The sequence below is a fragment of the Vipera berus genome (genome assembly GCF_964194415.1).
Source record: "Vipera berus genome assembly, chromosome: 3".
Classification (NCBI taxonomy): Eukaryota; Metazoa; Chordata; class Lepidosauria; order Squamata; family Viperidae; genus Vipera; species Vipera berus.
The window spans coordinates 181,189,791-181,205,236 of record NC_138204.1 but is presented as its reverse complement, the minus strand read 5'-3'; the positions used below and the strand labels follow the sequence as shown (position 1 = coordinate 181,205,236).

At 36.1% G+C, this 15,446-nt stretch overlaps 1 protein-coding gene across 1 annotated transcript; it reads left to right on the top strand.

The window, feature by feature from the left end:
* Nucleotides 1-448: 448 nt before the first annotated feature.
* Nucleotides 449-14,522, top strand: VCPIP1 (valosin containing protein interacting protein 1). Its single transcript, XM_081324865.1, has 3 exons — nt 449-4,617; nt 8,595-8,681; nt 9,772-14,522. The coding sequence occupies exons 1-3, from the start codon at nt 1,950-1,952 to the stop codon at nt 10,644-10,646; spliced, it is 3,630 nt and encodes a 1,209-aa protein (XP_081180991.1). The 5' UTR covers nt 449-1,949; the 3' UTR covers nt 10,647-14,522.
* Nucleotides 14,523-15,446: the final 924 nt, after the last annotated feature.

The following is a 15,446-nucleotide window of genomic DNA, read 5'->3' as shown; positions in this document are numbered from 1 at the left end:
ATTTTGGCTTAGTAATGTCCATAAAAAAGCCAATGTGAGATTAAGAAAATATTTTAAAGATGGTGTTCTGCTTGGCATTCAGTTACAACAAATAACATCTAAATCTATAGTTTCAAGGCTTGCTAAGAATTTTGAACTGAACAGAGATGAATAAGTATTGATGATCAACTCTGATATAAGATTGATTGTAATCTTTGATTAGAGGGAATAATCTTAATTGAATGTAAAATTTAGAAGTAGGAATATATTAATTAACTGAATATGTATCATCAAGCTTGTATCAGCTCTCAGCAACTTCATAGGTTTTTTTCCAGGACCATCTGTTCTCAACATGGTCCTCCAAATCTTCCATTGCTACTATAATAAAGTCCCTCAATCTTGATTCTGGTATTCCTTTTCTCTATCCTCCCATCTTTCCTATCTTTGTAGATTTCTCAAAGATCTAGGTCTTTGTATGATGCCTCTAAAACAGACATGTCAAACTCACGACATCATGTGATGTTGCATGATGTATCGGAGCTTTTTCCCCATTGCCGGCAATGGGGTGGGCGCGGTTTCCTGGTGACGCGTCTGGCCCGTGGGCCAGCATGAGTGAATACTCTAGATTGGCCTTTTCTATAATCTATGTTTATTTTCTTGCCTAGCTGTGATTTTCTTAAGAGTTTTCTTTAACAGCAAAGTTCAAAAGCATCAATATTTTTTCTATCCTGTTTCAAAATCCAATTTTCACTTCCATAACAGCGCAGAAAAAACCACTGCATGATTCTGTTCTTTGTAGATATAGACACATTATGACATCTGAATAGAGAGTCAGTTTGATTTAGTTGTTAAGGCAATAGGCTAGAAAGTGGGAAACCTTCCTGCCTTAGCCATGAAAGCCAGCTGGGTGACCTTGTCCTAGTCACCTTGACCTAGTCACTTTCAGCCCAACTCAGGGTTGTTGTGGGGAAAATAGGAGGAAGATGTATTGGATATGTTCACTGCTTTTAGTTATTTGTAAAAATAATAAAGGTGGGATACAAATAAATATTTTCTAAGGCCTTCATTGCTACCCTACACTGCTTATCAATCTAATAAACAGCTTGTGGCATTTCTCTGTGGCAAGATTAACATATTATTGCATATGCTTTGATTGACTACCATCTATTTCATCAACTGTTTCCTGAGTACCTATATATAATATATATTTCTGATGGGAACTGCAATAAATACTGGAACTAAAATACACAAAAGATACCGGTAGTATAAAAATTATCTTTGCTTCAATAGTGACTGCTGAATTCGATAAACAGTTCTTGAGTGATAACACAGTTAACCCGGTTTAGATACCCTTCATATCGACTGACGAGGAGAAAAATGTTTTTTTCCCCCGCACTAGACAACTTTTTCACATCAAATTATGATTAACAAAAAAATCACGAGACAACAGCAAGGCATTCTAGGAAACATTCATTTCAGTTTCCGTTCTCATAGAAGCGATAATGTTTCTGAAACGGAAACACTACATTTCCCAGTCGTCTTTGTTGAAAAACATTATCTTTCTCTCTCGCCGCTCTCTCGAGTTTTTCCTACACGGTGTTGCATGCCGGTAGTAGTAGTTTCCAACTACCCCTATTCGATACCACGCCGCTTGGTTTCCTTGGAAAAGAAAACTACAATTCCAATCCGCCTTAGCCGGTTGCGCTTGCGCCGTCTGCATGGAAGGAGGGAGGGGAAAGGCCGTTACGTCGCGGGCAACGGCCACGGTAGTGAAGAGGCAGTAAGCGGTAGTAGCGGAGGTTTACGTGTTCGCTGCTGGATTTGACCCGAGTAATAAGAAGAGGGCGAGTTTTGTCAGGTTCCGTGCGTGCTGGCGGAAAAGCGGGGATGAAGCTGTGAGGGAGTGCGTACCGAAAGAAGTGGAAAAAAGACCAACCGCAAGCAGCCAAAGGAGGAGGAGGCGCCAAGCGATGTCTCAGCCGCCTCAGCAGGAGCAGCAGCCGGTGGCAACGCTGGTGCCGAAGAAGAAGGACCGGCGTATCTTCTCGGGCACTTGTCCTGACCCCAAGTGTCAGGCGCGCCTGTTTTTTCCGGCGCACGGGCCTCTAAGCAGTGGGAGCATCGAGTGCACGGACTGTGGGCAGCGTCATGAACAGCGGCAGCTGCTGGCAGTGGAGGAGGTGACTGATCCAGACTTGGTGCTGCACAATTTGCTGCGGAACGCATTGCTAGGAGTCAGTGGGGCGGGGCCCCCTAGAAAGAACACCGAGCTGGTGAAAGTTATGGGCCTGTCAAACTATCACTGCAAGCTGTTGTCGCCCATTCTAGCCCGCTATGGCATGGATAAACAGACGGGCAAAGCTAAACTACTAACTGAGATGAACCAAGGAGATGTTTTTGACTGTGCTCTTCTTGGGGACCGTGCCTTTCTTATTGAGCCTGAGCACGTTGACACTGTAGGATATGGCAAAGATCGCTCTGGTAGTCTCCTGTACTTGCAGGACACCTTGGAGGATATTAAGAAGGCTAATAATAGCCAGGAGTGCCTCATCCCAGTCCATGTGGATGGTGATGGCCATTGTTTAGTCCATGCAATTTCCCGAGCGCTGGTGGGTAGGGAACTCTTCTGGCATGCTTTGCGGGAGAACCTCAAGAAGCACTTTATGGAGAATCTCAGCCGCTATAAAGCCCTTTTTCATGACTTTATTGATGCCGCAGAATGGGAAGACATAATCAATGAATGTGATCCCTTATTTATTCCTCCTGAGGGTGTACCAATGGGTCTTCGAAACATCCACATTTTTGGACTAGCCAATGTTTTACATCGACCCATCATCCTCTTGGATTCCTTGAGTGGAATGCGTAGTTCAGGGGATTATTCTGCCACATTCCTTCCTGGATTGATACCAGAAGAAAAATGCATGGGGAAAGATGGCATGCTGAACAAACCAATCTGTATTGCCTGGAGTAGTTCTGGGCGTAATCATTATATTCCTCTGGTTGGAATAAAAGGTGCTGCTTTGCCTAAATTGCCTATGAAATTGCTTCCTAAAGCTTGGGGAGTGCCTCAAGACCTTATTAAAAAGTATATCAAATTGGAAGACGATGGTAGCTGTGTGATTGGAGGAGACAGAAGTTTGCATGACAAATACTTGATGAGGCTAGTTGCAGCCATGGAGGAAGTTTTTATGGATAAGCATGGCATTCATCCCAGTTTAGTAGCTGATGTACATCAGTACTTCTATCGGCGGACTGGTGTAATAGGAGTTCAGCCTGAAGATGTTACAGCAGCTGCTAAAAAGGCAGTTATGGATAACCGACTTCACAAGTGTCTCATTTGTTGCGCTCTTTCAGAACTACACGTTCCTCCAGAGTGGCTAGCTCCAGGAGGGAAACTGTATAATCTTGCAAAAAGTACCCATGGTCAGTTAAGACCTGATAAAAATTACAGTTTTCCTCTGAACAGTTTGGTATGTTCCTATAATCCTGTAAAGGATGTACTAGTACCAGACTACAGTTTGAGTAGTCTGAATGCCTGTAACTGGTGTCATGGCACATTGGTGCGTCGTGTGAGAAGTGATGGTTCTGTTGTATATCTGGATGGGGACAGAACTAATACTAGATCAACAGGTGGCAAATGTGGTTGTGGATTCAAACATTATTGGGAAGGTAAAGAATATGACAATCTCCCTGAAGCTTTCCCTATTACTTTAGAGTGGGGCGGGAGAGTGGTAAGGGAGACAGTGTATTGGTTCCAGTATGAAAGTGATTTATCTTTGAACAGCAATGTATATGATGTTGCAATGAAGCTTGTTACTAAGCACTTTCCTGGAGAATTTGGCAGTGAGATTCTTGTCCAGAAAGTTGTCAATACAATTCTGCATCAAACAGCCAAAAAGAACCCTGATGATTACACTCCTGTAAACATTGATAGTGCTCATGCCCGAAGAGCTGATGATATGCAACAAGGACAAGATTTGGCCTCTCAGCTTCCAACCAAAATTATTCTTACTGGGCAGAAAACAAAAACACTGCACAAAGAAGAATTGAATATGAGTAAAACTGAAAGAACTATTCAACAAAACATTGCAGAACAGGCACCTATAATGCAAAAACGAAAAACTGAAAAATGGAAGCAAGTACAAAAAGGGCCAGCTAGAACTGTGTCTCCTGGTACCATTCCTGATGGGTCATCCTCTGCACCTGCTACTCCCACCAAGACTCCTTATTCTCCAATATCTACAAAAGAAAAGAAAATTCGCATAACAACAAACGATGGGCGACAGACCATGCTCACTTTGAAATCCACTACAACATTTCTAGAATTGCAAGAAAGCATAGCTAGAGAATTTAATATTCCTCCACATTTGCAATGTATTCGTTTTGGCTTTCCTCCCAAGGAGCTACTGCCACCTAAGGAAGGGCAAGAAAATGAACCTGTTCCTCTGCTACATGGAGATAGAATAACTATAGAGATTCTTAAAGGGAAGGAAGATAGTCACCAGGCTAGTTCAGTACACTCGGCTCATGTCGTGAAGCATGATGATATTGCTGTTACTAGCAGAATTTCTTCCAAGGAACTTCAAGAGCAAATAGACAAGGAAATGTACTCTTTGTGTCTTCTTGCAACATTTATGGGTAAGGCAATATTAATCTCCTTCTTTTGAGGTATGAAAATATTTGTACAGCTAGAAATGTACAACAACAACAACAAGAAATGTACAGTGTCCAGATAAGTTCTTTAGTAATAATAAAAACACTTCTTTCCTGGCTTTTAGCAGACTGATCACTGTAGGTTAGGAGCATTTTAATATTACATAATGTGGCAATTCTGTATTGAATTCATTGAAATAATTCTGTTTAGAGAAGGATTGTGCCTTAAAGAAACTTTGAAAAACTATTAATTGCAAATTTAGACAAAACCCCTGCTATTTAAGAAGCACTGATATAATGCTCGTAAATGTGAGGTGTTGAAATAGTTTCAGCACAAGTTTTATCTCAGTTTATTTAAAGTATAATGTTAATGCACAACATGGGCATGTTTGTTTATACTTCTTTCATAGGGAATTCAATTCCATGGGGAATTAGTGTTCTTAAAATATGTGTTTAATCTGAAAATTTCTCTAAATTTATATTCACAAAGTTGTTGTATTAATCATTATCTGCTCTTTGGCCAAATCTACTAAGAATTATGTTTTAGGACATCTTTTCACTTAATTGGTGATGTTAACAGATTGTTTTGCAGCTCTTATAACTGGTTACAGGCTGCATGACATAGAAAGCTGATTGATGTCTTACGCATTATATTACTGCAATTAAAAAAAAATCTTTTGGATGTTAGAATGGCCTCAGGTTTCCAGAAAATCCTCCAAGAATGTACTTCCTTTTATTACCCCACTTGTGACACCACTTGTGTTCTTTAATTTGAAATGGACTTTCCAACCCAGGCAATATAAATAAAGAAGTGCATTTTTTAAAAGTGAAGCTTCATTGTGTAATCTTATGGACTGAAAGCTTAACAATATGTCTTGTATGAGAGAGAAACAATTTTATTCTTTAAATGAAATCATCTTTTCAATGACTCGTAGGACTGAGAATCTCCATAGACATGTTTTCAATAAAAATTCAGTCCTTTTCCTGGAATCATCTTTTCCTCTTGAATGCAAGTTGAAAAGATGTAAGGAAGAGAAAGTTGCTTGCTTGCTTGCTTGTTTGTTCATTCATTCAATTTCTATAGCCGTCCATCTCAGCCAATGACTGTGGATGGCTTACAAATTCAAAAAATATATTACAGTTAAAAATACTAAAAACCTTTTAAAACAATAAAAACACTAAAACCATTCAGATTAAATATACATAGGAGCAAGATAATTGGACAGTTAGCAATACAGCCTGGAAATGGAGCCCTTAACATACCAGGAAGGGGAACAGAGCCAGGTTTAAGTGTCTTATAAAAGTCTAGTAGGGTTGGAGCCATTCTAATCTCTGAAGGAAGGATATTCCATAGAGCAGGGACACTGCAGAAAAGTTTGTCTCTAATCCTTGCCAACTGATACTCTTTGGCTGATGTGATCTGTAGCATGCCCATTCTGCTTGATCTAATTGGAAGATAAATAAGAACATCTAGTATATGTGTGGCTGTATGCATGTGACTATGTGAAAAGTGAATGTACTATGATAGTCTTTTTCCAAACTGGTTTACTACTGTCAGAACTGGAGATCTTTATAATGATTATCTGTGTTGGGTCCAGCACATCTGGAGACATCAGGCTAGTATGTTATACTGAATGATATATTTTGGAGTGGCCTGACTCAAAACATTACAAATCGTAGTGTAAGTAGAGGCCTTGTACAAAATTCAATTTTGCATGATCTCTCTATTCTTTATTTATGAATAGGACTTATTATTCTTATTATTCTTTACTCAAACTAACAACATTGACCAGTTATATCTAAATTTTGGATTATTATAGTTGAATTATTACAAATCATGTTATCTAACCATTATTTAGTTAACTAGTTTCAAGTAATGCTAATTTATTAAAGTTTGGACAAAACAGGAAATTGTTCAAAAGCAGAAACTACTATGTCTCTCTATGCATCAACTAAGAAACAGGCAAGTGAGTCTTAAGTTTGAAATAAATACAGGCATGCTGACACTTCTGATTACTTCTGAACTGTATGTGTTGTGTTAACTAATTGCATACAAGGTGCTGTTAAGTTACTTAAATGTGAGTTTTAAGACTTGGATGAAGGCCTGGCAATGATTTTTTAAGTGAAATATCATTGTGCCACAGAAATAGCAAATCATGCCCTTGATCTGGTTTTCACTACAGATTGGATTGGGCACAACCTAGTAATGGAAGGGAGTACTGTGACCTTTTTATCAGGGGTTATTTCCTGGATTAATCATAAGTATCTCTCATAAATGTGAAAGTGTTCCATATGCATATGAAAAAATATAAGAGTTCATCTTAGATTGAGACAATGTAATAAGAAGACAGGAAAATAACTTCTGTTTAATATTTTTGGAGGAATTCAAATTTCAAATTCAGAATCATATTCCTTTCAAATAAATATGGTATTAAAATGATTCATCTTCAGATGTTTATACAATCTGACAGATTCTTGAATTGCCTGACATTGTAGGAGGAGAGTCTATAGTTAGTCCATCAGCTGTGAAAGCTTACGCCTTTTAACAAAACTGGTTAGTTAAATTGCCTAGGATATTTTTCTATCGGTAAAGCTTTGTTTCCTGTGAATAGTCTAAAAATTTACTGTGACATGTTAAGTAATCTTGAAGGCAGTTTCAAGCATAGATTCTAACTAGAGAAAGATGGATTTTTTTGGGCTACAGCCATAGACCTTCAGATGGTGCAGAATGGCAATAATTTGAAAACAAAGATATGGTTTGGTTTTAAAACACTGTTAGAAGATAATAATCTTACTTATATGTGATACAAGACAAATGCTTATTCCAGTGCAATCAATTTTGCTTGATTTTTTAAAAAAATATTTTTCGAAAACATATTATTGTTTAGCTCTTTAAGTGATGAGTTTTAAGATGTAAACAGTGAAAGTAGGAGAAATGGAGTAGGATAGAATTAAAATGGCCTTTATTGTGACAGAGTATGAGTATATTAAATGTAATGTCTCTTTAAATTGATCTGGACCAATGATTTTAGGAACACGGTCATTCAGTTTTCTTGGAAGCGATATAGAAATGATTTGCCATTCTCTTCTGGGATGTTTCTTGATTTCCTTATCTATCCTGTAGCTCTAGCAGACAAAGTGAGCCATGTGCTGCTGATCTTCTAAGACAGCCACATAAGCACTTCAAGGGCTTCCTCAGGTAATCTGTTAATGTACAAAACACACTTCTGCTGGAATTGCTCGCCTTTTCACAAATACCTCCTGGGCCTGCCTGGAAGGCTCCTGAAATAGCTGTGCTGAATCGTCAGTAGGATATGGCAGCCATGACCCTTCAAGAAGTGACACTATGGTTGCAGTCCTAGTTTGTGTGTGTAGAGTGTTTGGATTTGCAAAATTCACTGATAGAGAATGGAGTGTTCTGCAGAAAAACAGAATGTTCTGTCCTCTCTCTGAACCATGCTGAAATTTAGCTGGACTCTACCATTCTGGATGCAGTTTGATGGCCTGGGAAGTTCGCAACAGTTAAAGGAATTGCAATAAAATCAAAAGGTGACAGGTGAGACAGACCAGATGGGATGAAGTAAAGGGTCTTATTTTTCCTTGCCAAAGACCTCAGTGAAGAACTAGGTTTCACGTTTATTCTGTATGACAACAGAGTAGGGTCCATCCAGATCTCAAAGGAAACATCAAGAGGGCAAGTGCCCAATCAAGACATTCAGAAGTGTAATTCTTTACATATCTGTATCATACTTTAATTTGAAATAATTTTATCTTCATTTCTTGCAAGGTTTTCAAAGGCAACTTGCAGATATAATTAAAATACAGTGTAAGACATGATTTTCAGTGTCACTTATTTTATAAAGAATTAAGAGAGCACATCATCCTGACTTTTAGAAAACATGGTATATCTGGAAAAGCTGTGCATTCTGTTTCTTGAATTAATTTTTACTTTGTATTCACAGGGGAAGATGTTTGGTCTTATGCAAAGGGGCTTCCTCATTTGTTCCAGCAGGGTGGCGTATTCTACAATATAATGAAGAAAACAATGGGTATAATTTCTAATTTTATGTTAATGTATCCTTTCCACCATGCTGTGCTTTATATATTTAATACTTTGGTATTAACTACTTTAGACTGATATATCTAATTATCTGCATGCTGAAGTTCTTGATCTAGAATCAAAATCTGAAAAATGAATTCAAGACAAGAATTGAAAAGGACATTGTGATAGAATTAAAATGGAAATGAATGTACTGTAAAACGTAAGGATCTGAAGACTGGATGTGCTGATATTATTTGGTAATAGGATTCACCTATCACTTCCACTATTGCTAAGGTGAGGGAGACTTTATACAGCTTATAATGTGCAAGATTGCATAAGCTGCAAGATAATATTGTCTGCTTGCCTTAGCCATACTGGTTCCTATCCCATAAATATATTTGTCCACAAACTCTATAAGGGAAAAACAGAAACTGAATTTGGCGCTAGTGTTGAATTTCCCTGATACCTTCCTCCCTCACTACTTTCTGATTATCTTTTCTCTGCTCAGAAAAGACAAATGAGGAATCCTTTTTAGATGTTTTGTTTTGATAATCTTCACCTTAATTTAATGGACAGAATTTATTAATTACAATTTGTCCATTTTCAATATTGCATATTATTGTCTTGTAGAGGTTTTCTAATCGTATCACACATTCTTCATAGCCTCTTATTGAAGTTTAGACTATCATTGTGTTCTTTCCGAAAAGTAAATATCATTAGGAAAAAGATAAAATAGTAATTTGCCCAAAGGGGCATACTTATCTATTTTCTTAAGTTGGTGAATATTTGTTCTTGTATGTGTTATACTTTTTATGCAAAATAGCCAAGCATAAAAACATAAATAAGTATGTATTTTTTATGTACTCTTCGTTATGGCTATATAAAATTTCCAGGCTTAAAGTCAATGAATGTTAAAGAGTAAAGTGCACATACACATTTCACTAGAGCATTGGATCTTATTTAGTCAGTCTTCTATTCTTTTTCGTTTTGTATTTTTTGAATGTATTTGGGGTATATAAATAATTTTTTTTTTATATTTCATATAAATTTAAGCATTATTAAAAGTCATAAATATGCATTTTTTATTACTCTTGCAGGTCTGGCTGATGGTGAACACTGTACCTTTCCACACTTGCCTGGCAAGACCTTTGTATACAATGCAACAGAAGATAGATTGGAACTTTGTGTGGATGCTGCTGGTCATTTCCCTGTAGGTTCTGATGTGGAAGACTTGGTTAAAGAGGCACTAAATCAAGTACGAGCAGAAGCTTCTTCAAGAAGCAGGGAAGCAAGTCCTTCACACGGATTGTTAAAATTAGGTAGTGGTGGAGTAGTTAAAAAGAAATCAGAGCAACTCCACAATGTAACTGCATTTCAAGGAAAAGGCCATTCTCTAGGCAGTGGAGCCAGTAGCCAGCAGCAGCATCCAAAAGCTAGGGAAGCTCCACTTGGAAGAAAGCAAAACACAGGTACAGATTTCAGTACCAATTCTGCTAAATTGGATCCTTCCATGTACACAGGTGATTCTGGAAATAGTGAACTTATACGAATAGCTCCTGGAGTAGGAACAATGAGAGATAGTAGACAACTTGATCCTAATTTAATTGAGGCACAGCGGAAAAAATTGCAGGAAATGGTTTCTTCCATTCAAGCATCAATGGACAGACATCTGCGAGATCAAAATACAGAGCAATTGGCAACAAACGATTTTTCTCAAAGGAAATTAGAGGCAACAAGTTCATCAGTTAAAACAAAGAGCCCTCAAATGAGTTTAACTGAATCTTTTACTTTATCAAGTGGCAGTGGACGTTTGAATACAGAAATAACTGATAGTAACATGTCAAATGCTTTGGGAGCACCATTCTCCACAAGATCAAAAACCCAAAAAGGAAATTCTGTTGAAGAACCTGAAGAAATGGATAGCCAAGATGCAGAAATCACTAATATAACTGAGCCAATGGATCATTCATGAAAAGCTATATCAATACAAGAGATTACTGTGCAAATGTAGTTTGTTGGCTGGACCACATTAATTTAGTCATTGAATCTTGTATGTTTCAAAGATTATATGTTACGCATTGCATGATAGCAAGTGTGTGATAGACAGTAACTTTTAATTTGACATTCTGCTGCCAGATTAGCTCTCAGTTATCTGTACATTAGTTATTAGAACAAGCACTGAGAAAAAAAAATATCTGCTGTAGCTGTGGGTTATCGCTCTCTCTTTTTTTGTAATTTTAATTCCATTAAAGTCTTAATCCTCCAGCCCCTATGAAATCATTAAGATATTTTTTTAGTTTGATATGTGAAAATAAAACCTGACAATGCACTGTGTTTGTCAGATAGTGGTCCATTTTCATTAAACAACATTTGCTTATACTTGACATTTGAAATCTAATTTATATCTGTTAGATAAGTCAAAATGCTGAAGTACATTTACTGATAGTTCTTTAAAATTGTTAAGGAAGATATGAAAGTTAGTATATAAGAAACATAAAATAAAGATGTCTGAGCTTTTCCTTGCTTTATTGGCAAGCAATAGTATGTTTTGTTTTCAGTTGGTAAAGTGCTATAGTATGTTTTTACATGGCAAAGACAAATGCAAGCATTTTAAGAACAGAATAATAAGAATTTGATTTGATTCAGGAACATTTTACAAGTAGGTGTTGATTATCTGTGTTCCCTATTAATGCTTCTTATGTTGGATTAATCAAATTTAACAGAACTTTTATCAGACGTTTCTCAGTGAATTAATAAAGCTCCTTTTAAATTCCTTACACCTAGGACATACTTAAAGCTTTTAATGTAATACACCACTTTAATTAAATTGGATCCACTTTAAGCAACATGCTCACCAGATCTAATTAAGAGACATTGCTCCAGTAAAAGCAGTTGTTTATGTTGATACTAATGTTGCACTTTTTGCCTCTTTGCATATTTCTATTTATGTGCATTATTACTACTACATCTGATAAAAATAAACTTGAAAGAGTGAAAGAATATAGAAAAATATAGGAAATAAATCTTAAATTCATAGTTATTGAATCCAGTGTTTAGGCACATATGACTTTTTTCTGTCTATAAATATGTTTATGATATAAATACTTGTACTCTTAAAGTATGTTTAAAATTTTTGCAGTTACAATCACACAGAATTACTAAGGAATGCTGTGATTAAATACCCTCAAAAAGGGAAGGCTTATTTTTTATGTGGGAAAGTTATACAGTTGCCTCAATTCATTTGAATATCTTATCCATTCACATACCGTTTGTCTTTTCTCTTAAGAGGGAATCCAGATTTTATCTTCTATTGCACTATTTGTGTATAAAGCCTTCAAACCACACTTTCATGAATGAGTAATTTTAAATATATAATTTTGCTCTTTAAGAAGTAAAATATGTCAATGTACAGTTTTAAAATTGATCCAGGCCATACAGAATAAGATTCCTGCATAATCAGAAAACTACTATAAACTGCTAGCAAATACACAACCAAGTAGACATGACACCAAGAGACCAGTTGTGCATTCATAAGGGATTCATAGGGTGAGAAGTATTTCTGGCACAAGTTAAATCCATAATGAATTTCAAAACTAGCATGTATAAGCTGGCTGATATGATAAACAAGAAAGCAGCAGTGCTTTTTCTGAGCAACAGGACATCAACACTGGGTATCTTCAAAAAGAAATCTGGCTTCTGTCATAATGCTTGGAATTATGGTGCTAGAGCTGTTGTGAAAAAAATACTTTTTGGCAATGTTAGCATTTTCTTAGGTCTTACATTTCTAGGACTGGGTAAAACAATGGCAATTTTGAATTGATTAGAATGTAAATTGTTAAAATTGATCGTTTGGTGACTTTTGGTAATGAAATGGAATAATGATTCTAGGGAATAAATATGATCAGTATCACTTACTGAAAATTCATATGAATAGGATAAATTGTGAAGCTGGAGAGGCACAAGTAGCTTTTTAATTTTAATATGATTGGTTTGACTAGGTTAAGTATTCTTTCTTTAGAAACTTTTCTTTAGGGAATACTCTTAATTTTTTTTTCTAGGGAAAGAATACATTCTACATTTTTGTATCTTTTCCTTTGTGTGACATTAACAATTTTTTGAAATGCCCAGTTTTTAAAAAATAACTATTAAAGACTTAGGAGCTATGTGAATTTTTCTGCTGCATCTGTAAATGCTTGGTAAACATTACATATTAAGGTTTAATATTACAATGTACAATGTGTACACAAAGTGTAGCTGATCCCTATCAAAGTTAATGAGACTGAGGTGCACAAATATATGCTCAAAACCATTGACTGTAATAGCATCTTGTTGCAGCTAAACTGCTGATTTTCAGTAAGCTTAAGTTCATATAACTTGCTGTAGTGTTGCCTGTTTCATGATTTAATCAAATACGAAAATAATTAATGAAGAAAAATGTTGGATCTGGCAAAAGAAATTGTAATGATGTCTGAACTGAATTTCCTTAAGAAATAAGTAGCATAGCTGTATCTGTATCACAGTTTTCTTGAAGGGAATGAAGATCATGATTTTTTGAAGTCAGACTGCTGTTCCTTTCAGGTTAAACAAATTTGTTATTAAATAGCAAAACAATTTTCTCTGTAAATAATAATATAAATATTAGTACAACAGAAGCTTGGCAGTATTCAGTGTACTGGTTTACTAAGAGAATAACCTCTGTGTTACCAGAGGGGAAAAATGCAAATAAAAATAAAATGCATTTTAGAAATTGCTTGCATTAAGGCATTTTGCAGGTTTTAACGTAAATGTATTTTATGATACATTATATCCCCTTACTACAGTTCTGTATTTGTTGAAAACTATACATAGACCACGTGCAATTAAAAATAACATCCTATGTGCTGGACTATGCCTTACTTCTTTAACTTCTGAAGGTTTATATCTCATTATTTACAAGATAAAGTAACAAAGTCCAATTTAAAAAATACAAAATATTTCTTATGTTCTATTTTTCTTCTGAAACTAAAAATTCTAGTCAGTTGGTTGAAAATAACAGTATGTTATAGGAAATATGATATAGGATTTCCTGAGTTATGCTTTCCTATTGTTTTAGTAAAGGAACACAAGAGCATTGCTATACTTTTGTTCTGATAATGCTGTATGGAAAATGTAGCTTTTTGAAGATCAAAGTGACCATTTTTCCCATCAGAAAAGAATTTAATTATGATACAATAGTCTAGCAAAGTATTTTGATGATTGTTCCACCATACCCATATTCAGCTCAGCGTACAATACATAAGAGCTCAATCTATACTGGTTTTTCTTTTAGATAATTTTGATAAGCTGGTTGTTAGAACTTCATCAGTAGCCTGATAGGTGGAGTTGTTTATTCAAAAATATTTTTCCCAATAATTTTATTAATATCTCATAGTCTTTACATTTTAAGGTGCTGCATTTAAAATTCTTTGTCAGAATTCCTGCTTTGCCCATGATTGTAGCAAAAGATTGAACTGTAACTTGATATTTTTAGATTTTATTTTATTGAAGACTATTGCCAGAAAAGAGTGCACTTTTGGAAGTAATTGGATTTCTAAAAAAATGTATATTAAGCATTAGCACTGTATATATTTAGGATATCTTTTAAAATGGCAAGTGCTTTACATAGTGAATTAAACTAGAGTAGTAATGATACCATGTTCACAATGCTGGCCATTCAGCACATTTGAATTTTATTTGTGATTGCTGTACTGATTTTTTTTTAATTTGTAATGTAATAATAGTGTATTATAACAGTGTATTATATTACATTTTACTGTACAGTATTTTGAATTTTCTTTGATTGCAATATTAAAAATCTAAGCCAAACGAATTTTTCCTAGTTCTTGTGTCAAGTTACTGTTACCGAGGTGATTATTACAGGCCAACTTACCCTGCCTTTCATCGAGGCAAATTCCTGTGTATAGGGAGATGGGAGTAATAATGCACCATTTGCATGCTTTTGTTAAACAGAACTGCATCTCTATGAAAATTTTTCAGCTGTTTCTGTTTCAGAATGCCAGTTATATAGGGACATTTTAATTTTGAACTTTGTTAATTGGGCAATACAGTCACACGTAATATTTTAAATTCATATACATTATAGATTGGAGAGCACAGAGGTATAGAAAAAGAAGTTGGATTAGTATAACTTTTCAGAGGACTCTGTTGATGTGTGGCCAAAAATGGGCCTGTGGATTTGTTCATCTAGATATATACCTATCCTGCTTTTCTTTGAACTTGAAGAAATTACCTAAAGAACTTCTAGACTATCTCCACCCAGAGAATATTTGGCTAATTTTAAATTTAACTACCTTCAATAATAATAGAGTAATATATTAAGCTAGGGACGCGGTGGCTCAGTGGGTTGGGACGCTGAGCTTGTCGATCGGAAGGTCGGCAGTTTGGCGGGTCGAATCCCGAGTGCCGTGTAGCAGAGTGAGCGCCTGTTACTCGTCCCAGCTTCTGCCAACCTAGCAGTTCGAAAGCACATAAAAATGCAAGTAGAAAAATAGGGACCACTCCGGTGGGAAGGTAACAGCGTTCCGTGCGCCTTTGGCGTCTAGTCATGCCGGCCACATGACCACGGAGACGTCCTCGGACAAGCGCTGGCTCTTCGGCTTTGAAACGGAGATGAGCACCGGCCCCTAGAGTCGGAAACGACTAGCACGCATGTGCGGGGGAACCTTTACCTTTACCTTAATATATTAAGCACCTCATCCTACATATGAAGAATATGTGAGAGAAATTACAGGTT

Bases quoted from the DNA above. Each gene is read 5' to 3' on its own strand.
- VCPIP1 (XM_081324865.1), top strand. From the start codon at position 1,950: ATGTCTCAGCCGCCTCAGCAGGAGCAGCAGCCGGTGGCAACGCTGGTG. The intron at 4,618-8,594 runs GTAAGGCAATAT...TTGTATTCACAG, and splicing joins TCTTCTTGCAACATTTATGG to GGGAAGATGTTTGGTCTTAT. The intron at 8,682-9,771 runs GTATAATTTCTA...TTACTCTTGCAG, and splicing joins TATAATGAAGAAAACAATGG to GTCTGGCTGATGGTGAACAC.